Source organism: Acipenser ruthenus, chromosome 17 (assembly GCF_902713425.1).
Source record: "Acipenser ruthenus chromosome 17, fAciRut3.2 maternal haplotype, whole genome shotgun sequence".
Lineage (NCBI taxonomy): Eukaryota > Metazoa > Chordata > Actinopteri > Acipenseriformes > Acipenseridae > Acipenser > Acipenser ruthenus.
Window position 1 is genome coordinate 33,519,908 of NC_081205.1, and position 25,106 is coordinate 33,545,013.

The 25,106-nt window shown below is 43.8% G+C and overlaps 1 protein-coding gene across 2 annotated transcripts; it reads left to right on the plus strand.

The window, feature by feature from the left end:
• The first annotated feature begins 8,258 nt into the window (after window positions 1-8,258).
• LOC117423731 (chordin-like) lies at window positions 8,259-20,464 on the plus strand. Of its 2 annotated transcripts, none has more exons than XM_034039852.3 (22): window positions 8,259-8,645; window positions 9,910-10,013; window positions 10,741-10,867; window positions 11,357-11,503; window positions 11,612-11,729; window positions 11,846-11,942; window positions 12,106-12,247; window positions 12,351-12,488; window positions 12,609-12,691; window positions 13,528-13,675; window positions 13,801-13,907; window positions 14,020-14,293; window positions 14,405-14,646; window positions 14,894-15,007; window positions 16,639-16,845; window positions 17,143-17,236; window positions 17,353-17,409; window positions 17,635-17,738; window positions 17,858-17,960; window positions 18,134-18,288; window positions 18,840-18,933; window positions 19,441-20,464. In XM_034039852.3, the coding sequence occupies exons 1-22, from the start codon at window positions 8,510-8,512 to the stop codon at window positions 19,512-19,514; spliced, it is 2,865 nt and encodes a 954-aa protein (XP_033895743.1). In that variant the 5' UTR covers window positions 8,259-8,509; the 3' UTR covers window positions 19,515-20,464. The 2 variants fall into 2 exon arrangements, with proteins under 2 accessions (XP_033895743.1, XP_033895745.1); XM_034039854.3 differs by having other exon boundaries at window positions 19,444-20,464.
• Window positions 20,465-25,106: the final 4,642 nt, after the last annotated feature.

Sequence of the window (25,106 nt, forward strand, 5' to 3'; positions counted from 1 at the left end):
ATAATAATAATAATAATAATAATAATAATAATAATAATAATAATAATAATAGACTATGTCATTTGGACGGCCAAGGCTGCGCTTTCAGGCCATATACAGAACATGTCTACAGAAAATACCGTAGATTCTGACAGCTGATTTCATACCGCATTGTTTCTCTTCCAAGAACAGTCTATTTTGGTCGCTGCCCATGCAAACAGGAAACTTGACAGCGATTTAGGCCCATTCTACTGAAACATTGTTTATATGGTTATCAGGGGAAAACAAGCACAGAGCATGTTACCAAGTTTGCATGGTCTAGCGCTAAATCAGTCGCGGTGTCTCGGCAGGGATTTGAATCCAGCGACCAGTGGAGACTGAACATTATCGAGCCACTTTGCCGGGTACTATTGGACCACCTAAGCGGGAATCGAAGCTGAAACATCAGCGGACTCCCCCGGCCTTCTATCCCGGTGCCAATGAGACTGCGATGCCGGGCGAGCTGCATGCTTGGCTGCGCGTGATGAAAGGATACACAACATTAATAACGCAGACAGAAAACCTAAAACAAGTGTGCAAGTCATTACTGCAGCGTAAACAACAGAGATCTTCAAAGGTGATTTGGGGTTCTAATGAGTGGAAAGTAATGTTGTACCAGACCGGCCTCGCTGAGATAATAGATTTTAAATTATTAAAAATTAGGAGGCTCTGTCTTTGTGGCACGTGTTTGCATGTGCTTGCCTGTATTCCCATGAGTGCGCACGTCTAATCATTTAACTAAAATAAATTTCAAGTCAAATAAATGAACTGCCCCAAACCAAACCGTATCAGAACAGAATGCTGCCCACATAAGGAGCGAGGCATCAACGCCACGAGCAAGCTGCCTAATTATACCAGGCGAGATTCAAATTCATATTTCCACAGATTATCAAGTGCATTGTCTGAAACAAAAATGTGTTTGAAAAAAACGAGTCTTAAACATTATGCTAAATCTGTGTGGACCGTTATTTAGGTGGTGGCTTTTTGAACCGAAACTGTTTGGTCCCGCTAAACCAGCCACTGTTTTTTAAGATGTATAGATTTGTAATACAGCGATCACAGAGCGTTTATCTTCTCTTTACAGCTAATGCGTGTAACAACTGCCAATGACCGCTAATTACACGACATAAACCAGTCGTTATCTCAGAACAGGATTGGATTCATTGTCCTCTGAGATTTAGGAAATCATTTCTGATAAAGGATGTGTAGTCCGCAGTTCACGCCTCATTCTAATTGCCTCTTTCTCTTTTCACAATTGCAAATTGTTTGTAAACATTAGTTACAAAAATAAACATAGATGTGGGGTATACTCCCCAATTTGATGCATATTGGGTTCAGTCTCACTTCAGTCATTGCTCCAATTAATTAGCAGCTGTGGGTTCGCTTTTGCGTTTCGGGGGCAGGGTTCAGCCACAGGAGTACTGAGCAGCTGCTCAAGGAATTAACAGTGAAGAAGCCTTTACATAGCCAGCACTGATTTATGCAACTGTAAACAACACTGAACCATAACCAATGCGGACCAACATTATTATTATTATTATTATTATTATTATTATTATTATTATTATTGTTAATGTAAAGATTGCAATGGGCTGAGTTTCTCATGGAGCTCCCCATAGACTCAGCAAGCCAGATCTTTATCGATATATCTCGTTACACGAACCCATGGAGAGCTATGGATCTCTTATCAGTGGAAATCTGTGATGAACACCTGATACAGCACCCTTAAGATAATGACCTTTTAAAACGATTAGTATTATTTAATGACATATTATAAACAAGCTGGAAAGGTGAATATTCTGGCTAGTATATGTCTAAATGCTACAGAAATGTTTAACGCATTTTAAGCACATTTTTGAACAGCAGGAACGGCTCTGGATTATTACACACACATAATGCATCATTATTCATATCTGAAGCCTCAATCTCATCTCCGTGTTACTGCTGCGAATCGCCCTCTCAACTGATCTAACGGTCTTTCCTTTGTTTGTCGTCGGCGTGGATAATACGGTGAGTCCTTTAAACATTGCAAGATAACTTCCAAATGCTTTCCAATTGACTGTCATCGAACGAATGACACTTCTGACTGTTGTTCGTGTAAACGCCCCGTGTGTAAGTCACAGCTATGCTCAGAGGCGCCCTCTGTAAAGCGATGTATTACTTGTCTATTACACCACATCGATGTATTACATGTCTATTACACCACATCGATATGTTAGTGCTCATTGGAATCGCTTGTTGCAAACGGATCGATGACTGATTTGCTAATCTATAAATATCCCAGCTGCATTTAGCGCGTCTGTTACAGAGGCAGTTTGTAAAAACCAGACGCCTTGGGTGCTGTATAAAAACATATGCTTTAAATGATTTTTATATAAACGTCATTTCACAAAGATAAGCCCCTTTTAGTTTTTGCCATCAGATTGTCTGATTTAATAATCTACCCACACACACTAAATAGCGCGTAAACCAAGCGAGACTAGTGTCCTTAATAAGTATATCATTTTTATTTGACCAATTTTTGTACGTTTGAAAAAGCCTACATTTACAAACAACAAGTTACATGTGTTTAAAATCGGTTACAAAACATGTTTTGTCACAGGCTTGCTGTGAAGCATTTGAATGTTAAGTACAAGTCCGGAGGAGTCCAACAGCGCAACGAGTTGTTTCTCATTATCCATTCGGGCACTGCATTTCAAATGGGGGTACATTACAACTACGAGCAAACAGATGCGCTGTATTGTACACTGTGGAACACAATGTAAAAGTATATTCATTCGTCTTTGAGACTGGTGAAATCATTCAGCCCTTCAATACAAGAACTCTCAGGGTAACGCTGTACGAAACGAAGTCAAGCAGACAAACGGGTGACCTTAAAGAGGACACCAGATGAAAAATGAGTACAGTACTACAGACCATAGCAATAGTGATCCCATCGCCTCTTATTTGAGTTTCACAGAGGATCAGGTCTCAGGTATAGAGGACGGGTGCGAGTCTTCAGTAGGCACATTTTCGTAAAGCCACGTCCCAAATATTTGCCCCCAGCTGCCGGTGTGTTTGAACGACTCGACTGTCAAGTGAGGGCCCGGTCACAGCTGTGTGCGAGGCCCAGCCCCCCCGTAGAAAGAGTCATTTACATCTCACCCGCAGCTTTCAACTAATCCCACCAACCAACAGGATGCTCTGCAATCTGACAGACTTGGGGAAAACACTATCTATCTATCTATCTATCTATCTATCTATCTATCTATCTATCTATCTATCTATCTATCTATCTATCTATATGTTAATTTTATTATAGTCTATATTGTTTGGGTTGTAAGTCTGCTTAAGTCTTGTTTCTTCTCAACAAACTACACCAAAAAACGGAAAGAAAGAAAGAAAGAAAGAGAAAGAAAGTAACCAGAGTTCTATTGAGAGGGATTGGTTTATGTTTATGGCCGCTATTACACCAAGTCTATATTGTAGTTTAACCTCCGCCTTCCGCTAATCGCTCAAACTAAACAGTTGTTTGCAGAAGAGTAATGCTGTGATACGAGTTAATAACTACTTCTAGACCCGCACAAATGAGTCCGTAGGCCTGTATAGCCTGAGAATTCCGTGATCTCAGCGCAAACTCTAACCCTAACCCTATACCCTAACCCTTTCCTGTATATATTTCAGTGTGTACCCCCGTATTGTACCCTTAGCTCTACTACAATACTACTACTGCTGCTGCTACTACTACTACTACTACTACTACTACTAATAATAATAATAATAACAACAACAACAATAATAATACTGAATTATGGACATATGGAAATTGTATACGAACTCTCTAAAAATAGCACATAATCGATTTGGGGCATATATCCACCTAAAACATTTCAAACTAGAATGTATTTGCGTTTGATTGTTTGCTAAAGGTAAATTGATCTAATTTTAAATACAGGACTCGTCTCCTTTGAGGATGAATCATTTAAGAAAAGGTTGAAACGAAGACCGAGGAGTAGATTCAGTACATGCATTACCGTGGCTTGGTGAAGATTTCTTACCTCTGCTAAAATATCATTTCAAATAATAAAATACTCAAATAAACAAGACGAGGAGCCAGCTGTGTGAATGCAGAAATCGATTGAGTCAAGCTGGTGCACTGTGTGGAAACGAGTCTTGTGAACGGATTCATATTACATGTAGAATATTCTGTGTTGTTTTGTTAATTGTTTATTTTGTATTTGTATTAACTTGTGTGATGGAGCGTCTGCGTGTGATCCGTTAGGCTGTAAAGCAATACACAAAGTACCCTATTATATGCGCACATTATGCTGAACGATTCGTATCATTTGAAAACGTGTATATTAACCTTAACTGGTGATTTGTTTCCTAGGTGTTTAATGAATGGCTGTTCCTATGGACCGAAACCACCAGTTATCACCTCATGATTAAATACAAACACGCGATCATTCGCCCTATTCGGGTTTAATAAGTGTAGAAATTCGACCCTAGACGCGATTCAGCGGGTTTGCATAACCACACATCCTACAATGGGTAAATTAGAAAAGGAAGTATTTCACATTCAAACAACACATCAAATTAAGAGGCGAAAACAAAAGAAAAAATCACGACGTGTGGCCCAGTATCCATATTACAAACCGTATGCAGCAGCATCTGGGAATGTACCGCTGGACGAGAGTTTAGCATCACCTAGAATTTTAGCATTGAGACATACTTAAAAAAACTATATGAACATAATTTAGATATTTTATTTAAGATCAAAGAAACTACAAAATGATATCACAAAAGTACTGGAACAGTAGTACAGTATTTGGATGTAAGATTTCGAAAGGTCACATTTTTTTTATCAGTTTTTTGTTAATTGTAATTCAGTATGTTAACGTAACATTATTCAGCAGGTTTCACTCGACTTTATGAAGCTTTATGAAGAATAGTTAATTCTATATGGCGATGCAAAATGTGTGGCCGTAGATGTATATAAAAAAGGTCAGCGACGTGAAAAGAATAAACAGTTGTCAGGATTATGGACTTCTTTGCAATGAATCTAAGAGATGCCGAACAAGCGCTTTCTCTCTTGTTATTGAACGCGCGGTTTTTATTGCAGGGTTGGTTTGGGGGTTTTGCATTTCGGATGAAGATCCGGAGTTTGTCACTGTTCTCCATTTGAGTGATGATGCGTGCCCCCTTCATGCCCTATACATTGCAAACCCTGCCTGCGATATCTGTTAAAAGAGACTCATAAAGGCTTTTTATTAGTTTTATTTGGGGAATCCTGAATGAGAATACAGGGAAGGAATTGAAAGTGCTGCCGGAGATCCGTGGGTGTGCCTGCCCAGGGCATTGAGCTGCAGGGCGGCGAGAGAGCGGGGGTCAGAGCGAGGGGGGAGGGGGGGGGGGGAGTGCTGAACCAAGGGGTTACCCATGAGTGGAATTCAAGAAAGAAATAAGAGAAAGGGTAGACATGTTCTCAATTGGGTCAACTGAGTAACGCGTTAAATTAAAGCGAAGTCACTCACATAGTTAATCATTACGCAACAAGCATGGGAAATGAAACAAATACAAACGTGTAAAGGTAGGCCTATAATAGACGGGCAGCAGTGTGGAGTAGTGGTTAGTGCTCTGGACTCTTGACCGGAGGGTTGTGGGTTCAATCCCTGGTGGGTGACACTGCTGCTGTACCCTTGAGCAACGTACTTTACCTAGATTGCTCCAGTAAAAACCCGACTGTATAAATGGGTAATTGTATGTAAAAATAATGTGTAAAAAATAATGTAATTGTATGTAAAAATAATATGATATCTTGTAAGAATTGTAAGTCGCCCTGGATAAAGGCGTCTGCTAAGAAATAAATAATAATAATATCGATCATTTAAACGAAGAACAGACCATTATTATTATCTCTACTGAGTCAGTATATAGTAGGATAGATCGAATTTGAATCTATAGAAATGGCAGTCAATTCAAGTGTCCTATAACCGAGAATACACTTTAGACGCGCAATAATAATAATAATAATAATAATAATAATAATACACTTTATTCAACATGCGGGTTGTCTCTGAAACTCTTATTTTGTTTTGAATATATAAAGAACGATTCCTTTATACTGAGCCCTGTGTTCTGAGTTCTGATGTTTCAAATTCGGAGCCACGTGGAAGCATTAAACCCCTAATTCGATTCTGATGGTTCTTCATGGAACGCCCGCAAGCACTTATAGAGTTTGGTTAACCAGACATTCTTTTAATGAGTCAAAGTCTGTAGATGTTTCTAGCTGTGTGAAATGTACATTCTGTATAGGTATGTGTAGTGTGTGTAGTGTGTGTGCGTGTGTGTGTGCGTGTGTGCGTGTGTGTGTGTGTGTGTGTGCGTGTGTGTGTGTGCGTGTGTGTGTGTGTGTGCGTGTGTGTGTGTGTGTGTGGTGTGTGCGTGTGTATGTGTATATGTGTGTGTGTGTGTGTGTGTGGTGTGTGTGTGTGCGTGTGTGCGTGTGTGTGTGTGTGGTGTATGCGTGTGTGTGTATATGTGTGTGTGTGTGTGTGTGTGTGGTGTGTGTGTGTGTGCGTGTGTGTGTGTGTGTGTGCGTGTGTGTGTGTGCGTGTGTGTGTGGTGTGTGCGTGTGTGTGTGTGTATGTGTGTGGTGTGTGCGTGTGTGTGTGTGTGTGCGTGTGTGTGTGTGGTGTGTGCGTGTGTGTGTGTGTGTGCGTGTGTGTGTGTGGTGTGTGCGTGTGTGGTGTGTGCGTGTGTGTGTGTGCGTGTGTGTGTGTGTGCGTGTGTGTGTGTGGTGTGTGCGTGTGTGCGTGTGTATGTGTGTGTGTGTGTGTGTGTGTGTGTGTGCGTGTGTGTGTGTGGTGTGTGCGTGTGTGGTGTGTGCGTGTGTGTGTGTGCGTGTGTGTGTGTGCGTGTGTGTGTGTGTGGTGTGTGCGTGTGTATGTGTGTGCGTGTGTGGTGTGTGCGTGTGTGTGTGTGCGTGTGTGTGTGTGTGGTGTGTGTGTGTGTGCGTGTGTGTGTGTGTGTGCGTGTGTGTGTGGTGTGTGCGTGTGTGGTGTGTGCGTGTGTGTGTGTGCGTGTGTGGTGTGTGTGTGTGTGTGTGTGTGCGTGCGTGTGTGTGTGTGGTGTGTGTGTGTGTGGTGTGTGCGTGTGTGCGTGTGTGTGTGTGTGTGTGTGTATGTGTGTGAATGTGTCCCGTAGCCTCAGGTGTGTAGAAGAAATTGCATTCAAATTAAAAATGAGATGTCACTTTTTTGTTAAAACAAGTTCAAATGTTTTCCAGTACAATTAACTTTTGAACGATATCGCTTCTATGGAGCAACAGTACCTGTATTTTCGAGGTGTGTTGTTAATTAATCATGTAGTTATTGTGAGATCTCAGTTTCAGTTTCATGAACCTGCCCTGTAAAGGTGTTATGACACTTGGTCGGTGTCTCACATTAACCTTCTTAAATCAGCTTGTTAAACCCTTCATATTGTAAGTTCGGTCTGTCTCGATTGAAAGAATACGCACTTTCAAACTGGACCATGCAAAGCAGTTCACATTTCAAATTCCCTTTGTGTTTAGCAGCACGTTATAATATATACAGGCTTCAGTTACACGGGGTTCTAGTCATTTTACTGTGAAATATGTTCGTTCGACAATATTATAACATGGTTGATAAATACAAACAAAATAACAATTTCAAATGTTAATTTAAAAGCTATGTTGCAACTTAGCACCAGGACAAAACATGCTGTGATCTCCTTTAGGTCAGGACCAGTCTTTAATGTTTCATTATTTGATGGTAATTTCAAATCATCGCTGCATACCTTATGGAAAGTAATAAACAAAACAGCTGGATTGTGTGAGAGTCCAGCCTGGGGTGAGTTACAGAATATACCAGCCATGGCACTTCTGTACTTGCAATCTCTTCATGAAACAATATTAATGTGTATGAACAGAGCTGAATACAGTGGATGAGCTCAACGCAGAGACCTCCCTTCACAGTTTCACAGTTTTGTTTTTCAGTAAGTGCTCGTCTGGTTTTCATTCTGTTTTTTTTTAACACTTTTCTCCCGAGGTTTGGTGAGAAGGAGTGAACTCAAGCTGTGTCTGCTAATCATACTCCTATGAGCTGATTTGAATACCCCCCCCCCCCCCCTTCGTGATTAGGGCTGGCTGTGGGGCTTTGTTGGCTTGGATGACCGAATCTCCTGGTCAAGATCATATAAAAGCCGAAGGACTCCCTTGTGTCAGAAACGGTTTATGACAGAGCTCGGATTCTTCAGCCTACTGCTTATACCGAGAAATGGATAGTATTAGATGTATGTGTAGATAGATAGATAGATAGATAGATAGATAGATAGATAGATAGATAGATAGATAGATAGATAGATAGATAGATAGATCTTTTTTTGCGCACATTTATCCATCTAGACCAGTACTCTGTGGTGCCTCTGTTGTCTTCTCTGTAAGTAAGGATTTTTTTGTAACGGGTTTGTGTCTGGATACGGCGGCACAGAAATGAAGACTTGTACCCTGGTGGCAGTCCTGCTGCTGAATTTCGGATGGCTAGGTTCGGGACAAGCTTCTCGGCTCAAATCCGCTGCGTTGCCAATTCAACCGGAGATGGAGCCTCGACCGTCGAAAGGAATGTCAGGTGAGACTCACGTACATTTACCCGTATATGGATAGCTTGTTCTTACTGTCTGCTTCCCTCCTTCAGACTTGACAATGAGTCATGCATTTTTTCGCGTTTACTTATTTTAATTTGCGCCATGAAACAGGAAGCACGGGGTTTCTTAATTTAAACCGTGTTTTGTAATGAGTGACTCACAACATTTGTCTAGCTTTCAACCATAATCTAAAATGTATTACATTCAAAGTATACTAATTATGTGTTTTCGGCTACTTTGTATTTCCCTGTTTCAAAATGTATTTGAATACAGTAATCGAGCAGAACAGCTTATGTTTGTTTTCTTTATCCATCCCATTTTGCCAGACAGAATGCACCAACACGCTGTGTTTGGGTACTATATTAGGCTAGTGGTAAGATTTTTTTTTTTTAGACAAAAACACTTGTATGATTCATGGGTTACAGTATGTAACGTTCAAATAACAACCCGCCTTTGATCCTGGAAATGTAATCCATAACATTTTCACGACTGCTTCTCTTTCTGCTGTCTTGAGACATGGTTACGTTACCAAAAAGTGATTTACTTCAAATGTTGCTGCAACAGTACTGTGCGCTTCAGCTCAGCATTTGCTTGTCTTGACTGTTTGAAATAGTTACTTAATGCAACAATAATAAGAACCAGCTTGTTAGCACTGGCAGCTAAGGCAACCGCACAATATCAAATCAACAATGCTGCCATAGGCACCGTGAGCCAGCCATGTTCCCATGTGTTCAAAACCCGAGCTGGCTCGCTCCTCCACTGCCAGGTGCATGTGTTCAAAACCCGAACCGGCTCGCTCCTCCACTGCCAGGTGCATGTGTTCAAAACCCGAACCGGCTCGCTCCTCCACTGCCAGGTGCACGTGTTCAAAACCCGAACCGCCCCCCTCCTCCACTGCCAGGTGCATGTGTTCAAAACCAGAGCCGGCTCGCTCCTCCACTGTCAGGTGCATGTGTTCAAAACCAGAACCGGTTCGCTCCTCCACTGCCAGGTGCACGTGTTCAAGACGTCCAGACGCCTCTTGTTCTAATAAAACAGCTTCTCCCAGTCTCTGCATTGAGGGGGTTGTTAAAGTATTACTGTAATGTACATATTGATGATGGTATTTTTGCTGTCCTTGAAAGGCACTGGTTTGCCAGTATCGTGGAGAATTGTGTTTAGATTTGGTGTGGGTTAATCATTTGTCCAAATGAAGGAAATGGAGTCGAAACCACAAAACTCATTTGAATATATTTTTCTGTATTCTAGGCTGCTCATTCGGAGGAAAGTTTTACGCACTTGAAGACACTTGGCACCCCGACCTTGGAGAGCCGTTCGGGGTGATGCACTGCGTGGTGTGTCACTGTGGATCGGTATGTGAACTTAAACCAACATCTTTATTATTATTATTATTATTATTATTATTATTATTATTATTATTATTATTATTATTGCCAAGCAATGAGAAGAAAGTTAGTAAAATAAAATAACAATTGAAACTTCCTGCGTTTAATAAAAAAGAAAATTGTTGAATCCAACAAAAATAACAAAGCAAAAGTGTTAATTCTCTACATTACTAAATAGTTTAAAGGTACCATCTGGGGTGAGGCAGGGGACACTACAAGCGAGGCAGAAACAATTCCCCGGTGATTCTAATTGTTCCCCATAAGCACTTGATTATTGGGTGTTGGGCTGCCAAATACGCAACGCGCTCATGATAGAAAGCGTCCATAGAAAAATGTGAAAAACCATTTACTTCCCATTCTTCATAGTAATTAGGTACAATTCAGAGTTAACAGTGTGTGTGTGTGTGTGTGTGTGTGTGTGTGTGTGTGTGTGTGTGTGTGTGTGTATATACATATATATATACCGCTTGTGTAACCATACATGGAATTGGACACACCATTACTGCTTTATAATATGATCTTCCAGTATGTAACCAGATAAACTGATGAGCTACTGTTTTTTTTCAAGAGCAAGGTCTGGAAGAGCACGATTCATATTACTTATGTCATGAAAACCTGTTCTAATATAAAACGTATTATTATTTGCACGGAACTGCTCTCATGGCTCGTTGTCTCGGTTTTTGTCTTTCTCCAGCAAAGGAATCATCGTGGAAAGGTGTTTGGAAAGGTTAGCTGTAAGAACATCAAACACGACTGCCCCGAACCGCCCTGCAGCAACCCCGTTCTACTTTCCGGGCACTGCTGCAGGTCCTGCCCCAAAGGTAAGCCCCACATAACACAGGTATGCAATGCAAACACTGCAGGAAAGATATACAGCCTATCTTATTTAATGAATACATTTAAAAAGTACTGTATATTCATATTTTAGGTGGGTATAGATGCACTAATTGATATCCATGCTTCATTAACAAAGTACAGCGGTTGTCACTTTTAACACCTTGGGGTCCAGTTATAAACACTGTGAAAGTGATTGTCCAATGGTGTTTAGCACACCATCCATCCCAGTGGCACAGCCTGTGTATTGCACAGTCTGAGTCTGCCTTCTAAAGGAGAGTGAACATTATCAAAACCTAGCCCTGGAGTGCATTCGGCTGTCACTTCTCCCCTCAGCATCTTTACAGAACCTCTTCTGATCAGTCCTTGAAGAAGCATATCTAGTTGCTCACTTTCCTGTTCCTTGAAGAAGCATATCTAGTTGCTCACTTTCCTGTTCCTTTTCCTAATACTGCCATGTTTGTTTATTTTGGCAGCCCACTCTCATGCTCCAGATAAGAAAGTGGACCACGTTTTCGACGGGTTTGAGTATTTCCAGGAGAAAGATGATGATCTACACAAAACTTACAACGACCGCTCTTACCTCAGCTCCGAGGACATTTCCCAGGATGACAGCAGAACAGGTAAACAACCTTTCCTATTAGAACAGACAGCTGGAGCTGCTTCAAGTCATTGGATTCTTCAAACATTCCAGCATGTGTTTATTTATTTGTTTGTTTGTTTAATTTCAGATTTTGTCGCGCTGCTCACTGCTGCCGCTGACTCTCGGACGACCACCTCAAGCGGAGTTGCCTGCGCCCGCTTCACTCTTTCTAGATCCAGCCTGGTTTTCTCCATCACATTCAAAAAGTAAGGACTCTCTTACACTAACACACACAGACTCCGGGGTAGATAAGCATGTCTGTATATGTTTTATGCCTCTTTATTATTTAGTTTGTACTTCACGGTTTCCTTTCTTGTTGCAGAATCGGGCGTCCCAGTAGAGTTAAATTCATAGACAGAGATGGAAATATTGTATTTGAGTACTTTGTGCCAAGGACTGCATCTCCAGAAAGCAATATGGTAAGTGAGCCCCCCGTTTACTTGGTAAAGGTGGACCACACACGCTACAGACTGGCTTTAAAATGAATGAAGAAACTAGACAGAACAAGTGCTGTTAAATGGTCATTACATCGTTGTCTAGCATGGTGTTTGCATGTGATGCTGATGTATTGTGTATTTGCAGATCTGTGGCATCTGGAGCAATCTTCAGAAGTCGCACATCCGGCTGCTGAAATCAGAACAGCTTCACGTTACCATGTTGACCACAGCCAATCAAGGAAAAGAGATCCATGGGAAGCTCATCAAGCACCGGGCCCTGTTTGCTGGTATGTGACCCCTTTACAATACTATCTGTCTATCTATCTATCTGATCATCCATCCAGATTTGTGGTAATAGTTAACAATCCTGAATTCTGTTTTCCCTCCCAGAAACCTTTAGCTCCATAATAACCTCTGATGCTGAGCATGCAGGCATGGGCGGAATCGCAATGCTGACGCTGAGCGACGTGGAGAACAACCTGCACTTCATTCTGATGTTTGAGGGTCTGCTGGAGAGAAGGGAGAAAGGTACACATAGACAAAGAAACACCAAGCAAATTCAATTCATTCATCATTCAAGAGCCATGTCCATCCTTTCACCTCCATGGTACATGGTATTCAACTCCACGACTATTTGTTTCCCTGCAGAGCGCTCCATAGTGCCCATCCGAGTTGAGCTGCTGTACCATCACCATGTGCTGAGAGAAATCCGAGCCAATGTTACCTCACATGTAAGTACTGAAATTAATAGAAACAAGAATCCCCTCCAGGTACAGTTACAACCGTGAAGCCTGACAGAACACTCCAGGGTTCTCCACACACCTGGGGTCTTGCATTCTGCTCCACAGAACACTCCAGGGTTCTCCACACACCTGGGGTCTTGCATTCTGCTCCACAGAACACTCCAGGGTTCTCCACACACCTGGGGTCTTGCATTCTGCTTGACGTGGTGGCACCACTTAGTCTGAAGTCCCCACCATTTAGTCAATGACTTGGAACCACTGCATGTAGCTGTGGGTGCGGGAACCAGTTAGTTACTATTTATATAAAACAAGAGGAAAGCAATTGTACAGTAATTCTGTTCATGTCTGCTGGTTGTGTCAGTTTATTTCCTCCACTCTACACTCGATCTTCAGATTTATAGACTGCTGTGGCATTTGTTTTTTATTGCTGAAGAAGATGGTCTCTTTACTACACTCCAGACTCCTGTCATGTGTTATTAGGCAGTGCTGTAAATGTGCACAACAATGTGAGTTATGAGAGATCTGGTTTCAATCATCTGGGATTTCTATGCAGCAGAAGGGATAGTGCTGAGCATCGAGGAGGACAAATAGCTGTGGTATGCACAAACACAGCCCTCCAAATTAAACTTTAGACTGCTTAGAGTTCCTTTGGGGAGTTCATTTATCTTCCAAAAAAATCAGCAAGAGAAAATAATAATAATAAAAAAAAATCAAGTTTGGCTGCTATTTGAATGTGGATTCCAGTTTGAAAGCACTGCCTACTTGGAGACAAGTAGAGCATTAAACTATGTATCATTAAAACAATATCAAATCATTTTCTCCAGGACCCTGACTTTGCAGAGGTGCTGACGAACCTCAGTAACCGCGAGATGTTCTGGCTGTCTCGCGGCCAGCTGGAGATCGCCGTGGCAACCGAGGGGAAGAACCCCCGTCGCATTTCGGGGTACATCACCGGGAAGAAGTCCTGCGACAGTAAGTAACCCCCCCCAAAAATTGCCATTATTCAGGTCACAGGTGAAGACCTACTTGTATGATAGTGATGGGTAAAACCAATCAACTGAATCACAGAGCCTCCAACAAACTGATTCTCTCTTCAGCTATCCAGAGCGTGCTGTCCAGTGGAGACGCCCTGACACCCACCAAAACTGGGGCCGTGGGCTCTGCCACACTCACCCTGCATGACAACGGAACACTGGAATACCAGGTATGTGCGCTGTGATGAACCATTCATACTGACTTACACAATTGCATAAGCAATCGAAACGCATGCTTAAAAATCAAGAGCCACCTGGGAACCCCAATCCAATGTCCTTCAGATTCAGGTGGCCGGGGTTGCCAGCAAAGTGACCGGTGTGACCATCGAGACGAAGCCGCGCCGCAGGAGCCGACGCAATGTGCTGTTCGACATGACTGCTGACTACAGCGAGGGGCGCGTGGTGGGGACGTGGGAACGTCTGAACGCCCGTGACATCCACATGCTGCTACAGAACGAGCTGTTCCTCAATGTGGCCACTTCCGAGTACGAGGAGGGAGAGCTCCGGGGGCAAATCAGCTCCCTGCTGTACAGCGGCCTGCAGGCCCGACTCCAAGGTAAGAGACGTTCTGTGTGAACCTGACCATAAATACTTGTCTATGCACAGATAGTGCCTGCTGCGCCTTTTCTACATTCTAATCAGGACTGATTTGTGCCTCCCCCTACAGAGCTTCCAGTCCCTCTGGCTGGTCAGTTTGTGTCCCCCCCTGTCCACACAAGTGCGGCGGGTCACGTTTGGGTCTCGGTGGACGAGAACTGTCACCTGCACTATGAGATTGTGGTGTCCGGCCTCAGAAAATCCGACGACGTCACCCTCGATGCCCACCTACACGGCTTCGCTGAGATCGGAGAGCTGGACGACAGCAGCCGCGAGCACAAGAGACTCCTCAAGGGCTTTTATGGGTCACAGGTACGAGTAACACATGAGTGCGAGAAACTGGGACACAGCTATAGGTCTAGAGGCACAGGGTTAGATAACGACCACTACTAGATGTACAGCTAATTCAGAAAACTTTAACAAAATGTATAGAATTTAGTTTTGTGTTTCCTGACTTGCTATAAGCATGTAGACTGTTTGTCATAGCACAGCATCTCTTGATCACTGGGTTCTGATTTTCGCTGTTCCTCATGCCCTGTGTCTCCCTTGCTTTTGACAGGCCGAAGGTGTGCTGAAGGACCTCAGTATGGAGCTTCTCCGACATCTGGACAAGGGGACAGCCTTTATCCAAGTCAGCACCAAGGTGAACCCCAGGGGAGAGATCCGAGGAAGGGTATGTACGCTCACCACAGACACATTCTGCACATTATACCTTACCCCCGCAGTGTTGCCATCGCTCCCTGTCTGCAGGCCTGGACTGGCTGTCTCTCCTCCAGTGTCCCTCCCATTCTACTTCAAATGCTCAGCACATGGAGCGCCTCCAGCTGATGCTTTGGCAACCATGCGCTGGGCTAATGGAAGGGGGCTGCTGGAAGCCAACAAAAGGGACATTTACTAGCGGCAGCTAATCTTTTCAGTTTAGAAAGCAAATGTGTTACATATGTCTCTGCACAAGATATCTGGCCAGGGTTGAGTAAAGGGGTGGGGAAGAGAAAGCACACACAGGCAAGCCAGGGAAAGAATGTTTTTTTTTATTTGATCCTGAGAGCCAGCATTGCACGAGAATATAAATATACGTTTATATAGAATAATGTTAATTAGAATTCATACAGATTTAAAGATAGAAGTAAAAATGATGTCACAATATATAGAACACCATTACATCATGTAAGAATAAATCATTAATTTGAATATAAGCAACAACAAGTTGTTGTCATGCCGTCAAAAAACTATAAATACCTCCAATATTTTGATTCAAACACATGTGCTATATATATATATATATATATATATATATATATATATATATATATATATATATTGTAAAAAAAGAGAAAAGGAAATGAAAAAGAAAGGCATTCTGAAAGTCGTGGGAGACAAGATTTTATTATTTTCCTTCCCTAGATCTCTGCCAAATCGTTTTGTCTGACATATTTTGTTGAGGAATTGCCAACAAACAAAAATGGCTTAGTGTTCTTGCAGTTCAGTGTTGGGAGGAGGTTGTGTTCTTACAGTTCAGTTCTGGGAGGAGGCTGTGTTCTTGCAATTCAGTGCTGGGAGGATCCTGTGTTCTTGCAGTTCAGTGCTGGGAGGATCCTGTGTTCTTGCAGTTCAGTGCTGGGAGGAGGTTGTGTTCTTGCAGTTCAGTGCTGGGAGGAGGTTGTGTTCTTGCAGTTCAGTTCTGGGAGGAGGTTGTGTTCTTGCAGTTCAGTGCTGGGAGGATCCTGTGTTCTTGCAGTTCAGTGCTGGGAGGAGGCTGTGTTCTTGCAGTTCAGTTCTGGGAGGAGGCTGTGTTCTTGCAGTTCAGTTCTGGGAGGAGGTTGTGTTCTTGCAGTTCAGTGCTGGGAGGAGGCTGTGTTCTTGCAGTTCAGTTCTGGGAGGAGGCTGTGTTCTTGCAGTTCAGTTCTGGGAGGAGTCTTTGTTCTTGCAGTTCAGTTCTGGGAGGAGGCTGTGTTCTTGCAGTTCAGTTCTGGGAGGAGGTTGTGTTCTTGCAGTTCAGTTCTGGGAGGAGGCTGTGTTCTTGCAGTTCAGTTCTGGGAGGAGGCTGTGTTCTTGCAGTTCAGTTCTGGGAGGAGGCTGTGTTCTTGCAGTTCAGTTCTGGGAGGAGGTTGTGTTCTTGCAGTTCAGTGCTGGGAGGAGGCTGTGTTCTTGCAGTTCAGTACTGGGAGGAGTCTTTGTTCTTGCAGTTCAGTGCTGGGAGGAGGCTGTGTTCTTGCAGTTCAGTGCTGAGAGGAGGCTGTGTTGGTTTTGCTGGTTGTAGGACCTGTGCCGTGCTGACCCTTTCTCTTGTCGCTGCTCCCACAGGTCCATGTCCCAAACAGCTGTGAATCGGGCCCCGCCTCCCGGATCGACGATGCACATTTCGACTTGACCCTGTTTGAGGAGGTGAAGCTGGACCCTGAGGAGATCAAGAAAGACCCCAGCTCCTGCTTCTTCGAGGGCCAGTTCCGCGCACACGGCTCCCGCTGGGCCCCCGACTACGACAAGAAGTGCACGGTCTGCACTTGCCAGGTATGCAAGCTCGCTCTTATTTCAGAAATAATAACAATCTGCCCTTTCATCTCAGTGCTTTGAGGGGAAGCCTATCTTACACAGTGCCAAACTCAAGCTTAGGGGTTTAAATCTTTCAAAAGCGATACTTTCATCTAAATCACCTTGATGAAAAAAGAATACCAGGCTATCCTACTTTTAAAAGCCAAACCAAGCAAATCCATTAGGTGTATTCTGGCTTCTCCAGGTTTCAGTCAGCACTTAGTTAGGCAGTGTGTCATGAATCTCGCCCTCTCTCTCTCTCTCTCTCTCTCACAGAAGCGGACTGTGATTTGCGATCCCATCATTTGCCCTGTCCTGGACTGCGCCAATGTCATCCATCTTGAAGACAAGTGCTGCCCAGTCTGTGAAGGTACGGCTCTGTTACTTCCTCTAGACAAAAAATATGACCATTTTCATAGCGAGGCTAAGAGAACCAAACTATGACTGTAATCTAACCTGTATCTCTTCTGTCCCTCTCCTCCACAGAGAAAAAACAAGAGAAAGGCATCAAACAAACAGAAAAGTCAGGTGATCAGATGGAAGGTGAGATTGTCAGTCTACCTGTAATTCTACTGCCCAATCTCTCCCCCCCCCCCCCTCTCTCTCTCTCTCTCTCTCTCTCTCTCTCTCTCTCTCTCCCTCTCTCTCCCACCACTCCTCTGTCTTTCTTTCCTATTCTTGACAGATCCCAAGCCCCCAACACTAGCTGTTAGGCCAGGCTGCCTCCCAGGTTTCTGAAGGTTTTTTCTTTGGTTTACTCAATTCCAGGTTGCTACTTCGAGGGGGATAGGAAGATACATCCACCAGGGACCACATGGCATCCGTTTGTGCCTCCGTTTGGATACATCAAGTGTGCCGTCTGTACCTGCAGGGTGAGTCCCAAACTGAAACCAACAGTACCCCCATTCTGTATCTATACATGCAATGCACTTTGCTAAAAGGAGCGAGCCTGTGTTCTGCTGCTCACTCTGCTTATGCTTCATCACTTCAGGGAGTCACTGGAGAAGTCCACTGTGAGAAGGTGAACTGCCCTCGACTGACCTGCAGCAACCCTGTCAGACGCAGTCCCTCCGACTGCTGCAAAGAATGCCCAGGTACATAAACGACACAATCACACTTCTATACATTTCCTTGGGCACCGAGCCCACAATGTCCTTTCCATTCCCCACTCCCCATTCCCAGAGACAATTCAGTGCTCTAGTCTAGGGGCAGTGAACGCAAGGTAAAAGGCTCAAGGTTTCTAACGCCATGTGCTTTGACCCCCTAGCTGAAGAGAAGGTGCCCATTGACCTCACAGAGATGATGCAGGCGGATGGGCCGCGGGCTTGTAAATTCGGGAAGAACTGGTACCTCAACAATGAGAGCTGGCACCCAGAGGTCCCTCCTTTCGGAGAAATGAAGTGCATCACCTGCTGGTGCGACGTAAGTACCCTGCATACATGCACAGACTGAGAGAAAAGGCAAGGCAGTGCAATTCAATGAGGACCCTGCATACATGCACAGACTGAGAGCAAAGGCAAGGCAGTGCGATTCAATGAGGACCCTGCATATATGCACAGACTGAGAGAAAAGGCAAGGCAGTGTGATTCAATGAGGACCCTGCATACATGCACAGACTGAGAGCAAAGGCAAGGCAGTGCGATTGAATAGTAGCACTATTGCAGAAAGGCCCAGGTGCCCCACATAGAGGCAATGTGTTTGTTATTAGACTGCTTGCTCAATGCCACGCAGTTGGATGGGGTCAAGAAAGGGTCATTATGAATAATCTCCATTAAGGCTGGCTACATGCCTTGTCACATCACCACTCCACCAGATGTGATTGCTCATATGAGTGCCTGCTTTACAACCTCATGGTGTTGTGAAGTGTTCATGGGTATGAGGTAACTCATTGCTGGTGGTACCCACACTGTGCTTCTGTACGTGGGAGGTGTGTTAGAGGCAGACCCTGACGGTCCTTTCTTGTCTTTCCTCAGGATGGCGTTACCAAGTGCCAGAGAGAACAGTGCCCCCTACTAACCTGCAGCAAGATCGCCAGGAGAGAGAACAAGTGCTGCCCGGAGTGCAAAGGTAGGCAGCGATGATATCATGCTTTTATACACTGGAGTTTATTTCTCACTGATTGATTTTTCCATCGCCTAACTTGTTTGTTAATAGGTTGAAGCCAATCAGATCAACAGGATGAAAAGTTGGAAAAATGTCAGAATGGCACCAGAATTGGCAGCATTGTGTAGAATGTGTGTAGAATGTGTGTAGAAACAGAATTGACGGCATTGTGTAGAATGTGTGTAGAATGTGTGTAGAAACAGAATTGACAGCATTGTGTAGAATGTGTGTAGAAACAGAATTGACAGCATTGTGTAGAATGTGTGTAGAAACAGAATTGACAGCATTGTGTAGAATGTGTGTAGAATGTGTGTAGAAACAGAATTGACAGCATTGTGTAGAATGTGTGTAGAATGTGTGTAGAAACAGAACTGACAGCATTGTGTAGAATGTGTGTAGAATGTGTGCAGAAACAGAATTGGCAGCATTGTGTTCTAGCTGCCTTCTAATATGTAACTTCTTATTTGCTAGCAGATGCCTACAATGTGGAGGAAGTGGAGCAGCTGAAGGAGGAAGAAGAAAAGAAACAGAACTGGGGCTACTGAGACTGAACAACTGGACTAACTTTTACCAGCAAGACCGAACGCTGAGCTAGCACTTCCACCTCAGACAGAGAGCAAGAAAGAGCAAGCCAGCGCTGCAGAACAGGGATAGAATGAAATGAAAGGACAGCAGAAAGACACTTCCACTGGGTTTGCAAACTCCACTTTAATACCATTGAAAATAATAGATTTAAAAAAAAATAAACTAGAAAGACTAATATTTAAAACTAAACCCCTGGACTTTCTGGAGGGGTCAGGAGAACTTTAATGAACAATTATTTAAGATTTGATTTGATTTTCTTTTTCACCATTTTGATGACTACAAAAAAACGGGCCTGGGCGCAGATTATTCATATTTTTTAGCAGTCTGGTCAGAACGCAACAAGAGGCACCCTTTTATTTATTCGAGACGTTCCACAAAGCGGAGATCAGAGGAGTGCACTGCAGCCCTGAGTACGATGCTTGAGGTACAAGAAGGGACTGTCCAGTACCTGCTGATGCTGGGCAAGACAGAACCACAGCCCTGTGAGACTTCTTCAAGAGACAACGGCTCAGTCTGCCTTCCTTTCCAGGCAGCTACAGGGGCAGCGCTGGGGATATGAAGTGGGATCTGCCGCTATAGGAGCTGCAAGGATCGAATCAGGAGACCCATTTCATTGAATGCAATGTATTCACTGAGAAGCAGCTTCTGGTTGCATAGTATTCAGAACCTGTTTCTTCTACCCAGCTGCCCAGAGGGTGCCCCAGGAGGTCAAGTGTCTGGACCCAACAGGGGTGGTCATCACACACTAGTAAGCCCGGCTCTTGAGTCTTCATCGCAGTAAACCACACTGCTTCCCATTGCACTCACCGCATACAAACCTTCAGAAAGTCACTGAAGCACCTTCTCATAAAACACAAGGGACCTGTTGATGTGCTAATGAGTCCTAATTCCTTTTAAATAGCATTGTAGTGCAAACTAAGTGCGGGAGAGGAGGGGAGGGGAGGGGAGGGGAGGGGAGGGGGTGTAGACACAGCTGAACAGAGAGAGCGAATACACAGTAACTTTCTTGTAATATTACACAAAATATGTAATCTTTTCTCAGACACATAAAAGAAAAAGTGGAAAGAAGTAGAAAAATATATGAAATAGGAGAGACTCGGGCTTAGAACCACCACCCACAAAGGGTGTCATTAACCACAGGGGATGTAAACATGGCAAATGAGCAGCTGTATGTAGAAAAGTGCTCTAGACAGATGGTCTTTTAAACAGGTCTGACTGCTTTTTTTTTTTACATGCCTTATTTCTGCTTAACATGCCCTCCTCTTCTGTATGCCCTTCTTTCTCTCAGTAGATTAGGGGTTGATCTGCATTAGCATGTGGGAGTCCTGCAGAGTGAAAGTGAAAGGGAGGTCATTGATGTGGCAGGTCTTGTGTGTGTGTCTGTTGCCTTTCTTATGCGAGAGAGGCAGCAATGGCCACAGTAACATTCCTCCTGGATTCCTCGGCCGGGGGTCCCTCCACGAGGGGTTGGTTGTCTTTGTGCCGCAGTAAAAGGAGTCCTCATGCTGTGCAGTAAATTGTGCAGCTCCTGTTGCCACAGGGGGTCTAGAGACCACCTGCGCTGTGGAGACAGCAAACAGGGAGCAGTGCTGAGGTTAGATCAGGACCAGCCGTATAGTGCAGCAGTGGGGGTGTCTGCAAATGGAAGGGTTCATCCTCTTGGGTTAAACCGTGCATCTATTTGTGTTTTCTGTCTGTGGATCACATGTAAGTGCACCTACATGTTCCATTATAAACACACTAATTATCTGTCTGCCTATCTATCTGTCTATATACCTTTCTAATTTATTTACAAATGTGTCTTTTTTAAACTCTGTGCACGGGTGGACTGCTAGACAAATAGACAGACATACAGACATGAAGGTTTTAATGATCAGGCTTTAATGATCAACGTTGACACACAGCTCACTGGCTTACAGCAAATCTATAGGTCTTCTATAATGTAGTCCAGTACCTCCTGCCTGCCAGCATTTTTCCAGTGCTGCCAGTGCCAGCTCATGCTTCACTGTAAGGATGAGCAGTGCTGTACATCATCGTGTAAATGCTTCCTTCCTTCTCTGTTGTTTTTATTTTATAATTATTTGTTTTCCTGTTTGTTTGTTTCTTTTTATTTATCAGCAGCGATACCCATCTGTTCCCTCTAGGGCAGCTGATGACACTCTTAACTATTATTATTATTATAATTTGAAACTTTTGTATTTATTGAAAATTGAACAAAAATTTAAATAAAAATTAAGTTACAAAAAAATAACTGGTCTTGTTATTCTTTCTCTCTCTCTCTTTCTTTCTTTCTTTCTTTCTTTCTCTCTTTCTTTCTCTCTTTTGTGGTTGCAGGTTCCAAAGACCGTTGAAACAATGCTCTTAAAGAAATGGCAGCGCAGTAATAGCAAAGTGATGCAGAACGCTGTGCATGTGCGATCATAAGCCTGTTCCTGATCGGCTAGTTTGTCCTTGAGGTTTTGTTTGAAAGTAAATCTGTGCTCAGTGGATATGCATATGTATATAACGTGGTTCTGTTGCAATAGCCTGGCTGGGTGTGGATGCTTTCTTCCTAACGTCATCAGATTCACACCAAGGAGCTTTCATTGTGTGCCTCTCAGCAAAAGAAAATCTTCTGCAAACTGTACCATCTGCAGCTCCACTCGCCGGGATGCAAAGTCAAAGGCATATTTTCTGAAAGGAATGGATCTTTTGCAATGGTGGAAAACAAGAATGAAACAAGAAACAAACTGCTCTTACTCAAGCTGTTTCTTGTTAGCATCATAGTGTTAAAATAGCCCATTGTAAATGTATGATGCAGGCAATTTGCCTGCAGTGAAAAATCGGATCCCAAATGTTCAAGTGAACTCTGTACCACACGTGACAGCAGCAGTTAATCACTGTCCTTCACTTTTTAAGGAACAGTATTTGTCTCCCTCCTTCTCCAACACGCACACACAGTCTGACACAGCCTGTCCGTTTTCCACAGATTCCTGGCAGTGACACGGGCGTGCTTCTTATTGGGAAGCTCAGCAATGCCAGGAATTCTGGGGAATGATTTCCAGATTGAGAGGAATGCAGTCGGCAGATAAGGCCAGGCAGAGTTGATTCCTCATGCTCAGTCTCCTCTAACCCCCAGCTCCACTGCTTAGCATCCTTAAAGAAACAGCCTCCTTTTGTAGTCCTGCATTTCCCAGTGAGTTTGTTTGTTTGTTTTGAGTGCATGGTTAGTATGAAGGCATGGTTCTGGAGGTGAAGGGGCTCCTACCCCCCTGCTCTGAGCCTGTGCTGAGACGGAAGTGAACTGTGCCCCAGGGTGGCATCAGACAGAGCAGGGAGCAGGGCACCCTCACCCAGATTATTGTAGCCAGAATGATCTCTCCAGGTAACACACAGGACAAAGTGTTTGCTGTCAGATGCTGATCCTCTTAAGCCTCTGTAAACACCCGGTTGGTCTAGCTCACAGCGTTTGAACATGCTGAAAGTCTTAGCAGCACATTCCCAGGACTGATTCTTCTCCTTCTCTTAATCAGGGCAAGTTACATTGGAAGCGACCATAGCAGGTGCAAATCCAAGTACCTGGCTCTTAGGATTTGTAGGTATTGACTGGAAGTGTTTCGCAACCTTTTTGAAAGCAGCGACCAGCTCAGTGTCTTTCTAAAACCTGGCGGACCACTGAAAGCCAGGACCACTGAAATGTAAACCTTATTTATTTATTTATTTATTTATTTATTTATTTATTTAAAAGCATTTTATCCTTAGCAAAAAAAAACCAAAACATAATTTAGAAAAAAACAAGATTCTTTTCAATGCACCAAAGCGGTTTCTTTCTGTTTTGTAGTATTTGCAGGCATTTCTTTTGATCTCATGTCAATATTCTTTTTTCAATATAATCTTGAACGACAAGGCGGCTCTGGCAGACCGACTGTTCTCAGCTGCCTGATGGAAACACAGCGCAACAGAGCCAGCACAGGCCTGACATCATATACCGCCACAGGACTGCTTCAACACACAACAGCGCCGGGTTGAAAACGAATTACTGTTTCTTCCCTCCTCGAATGAAGGACATTACGATCTCTGTGTAATTTCCATAATAAAGAGATCTTAAAACAAACCGGACACAGCTTTTGGAATGGCTTGTTGTTTTTATCACCAAACAGCGAATTGTTTTCCGTGCCGGGCTGTCAGGGTTGCACAAGCAGAGCTGTTCCCGCCTCTCTCCCCCCCCGTTAACAGGCGTACAGATAAAGAATGTGACGTGTGCTTACCAAGCATCTCCAACCTCACACACCTGGCAGCGGCGTCACTCCCTCCAGGGGCTGCAGAGTGAGCGCGCGCGCGCGAGGACCCTGAACTCCAAGGCAGCTGTGCAGGAGTCCGCAGGGAAGTGTTTGTGATGCGCACCTCACAGGGATTCAGGGATGCTGCTGTTTCAGTAAAACCCTGCTCAGAGTTTACTGCAGCGATCCTTGGTAATAGCACAGTAAAGTGTAGGCAAGCATGGTGAAGCGTTGCAAGAGCAAGGAAGCGTAGGACAGACCTGCTAAACTTCATCTCCAGGTCAAAGTTTCTGTTGTTAGAAACTAGATCTGAGATGCAACGTGAATTAAATTGGAGCATCCAGTCCCAGTTAGCGGGAACTGAAGACTTGATTGAGGGGATTAGCTTGAAGAGGGGAGTGCAACCTGCACAGACCTGAGTGAATATGGTTTGGGAATGGGATCAGTGTCTAATGGGTACTGCATGGGGAATGTCGCCTCCGTAACCCGGGGCAACGATGCGCCCTGTGGAATCCTCAGCAAAGGACACAAACCTGAGCTCTGACTGCATGACTCACACTGCACACCGGGCAGCAGCGCCCTTACCAAGCGAGCCCTACACATTACACCTGCGTCCAACGGGATACAAGCCCAGGCCACCCTCTGGTCATTTGGCACATTACACCTGCATTCTCCTGGCTACCGTTAACCTGCGTGGGTCCCATCGAATCAAACCCACCTGTAATACACTGATATCTGTGTATGTGGTGGTATGTCTATGTAGGACACGCTGTACTCCTCTCCTTGTCATCTGTGTAATTTAACTAGGCGCATTCAGAGCATCGATAGCCTACTGCTCCCCGGCCAGCATGACACGATATCAGGAGTCATCAAACCCAGCACACGCTAAACGGCCGATCACCCATACATCGATTTCTATTCTTTTGTTTTCTGTATCGTTCTGTGAATTGAAATGTATTATATACTCTGTAATTAACCGAGTGGATATGCTTATCGGTTATCCCAGAATCACCGAATGGATCAATTGTAGAATTTCAAAAACAACGTGTTATTATTATTATTATTATTATTATTATTATTATTATTATTATTATTATTATTATTATTATTATACACGGTGAACGATAACAGAATTGATGTCGTCAATTCTGCACTCACTCACTCAATTGAGCTGAACAATCGGTGAACAAATATCAGGCACAGTCATCATATTCTGCTCCCGAATAAATCAATCCAAAGCGAATTTGAAAGCGTGCTGATGTGGGGAGTCGTGCTGGATTGTTGCATCGAACA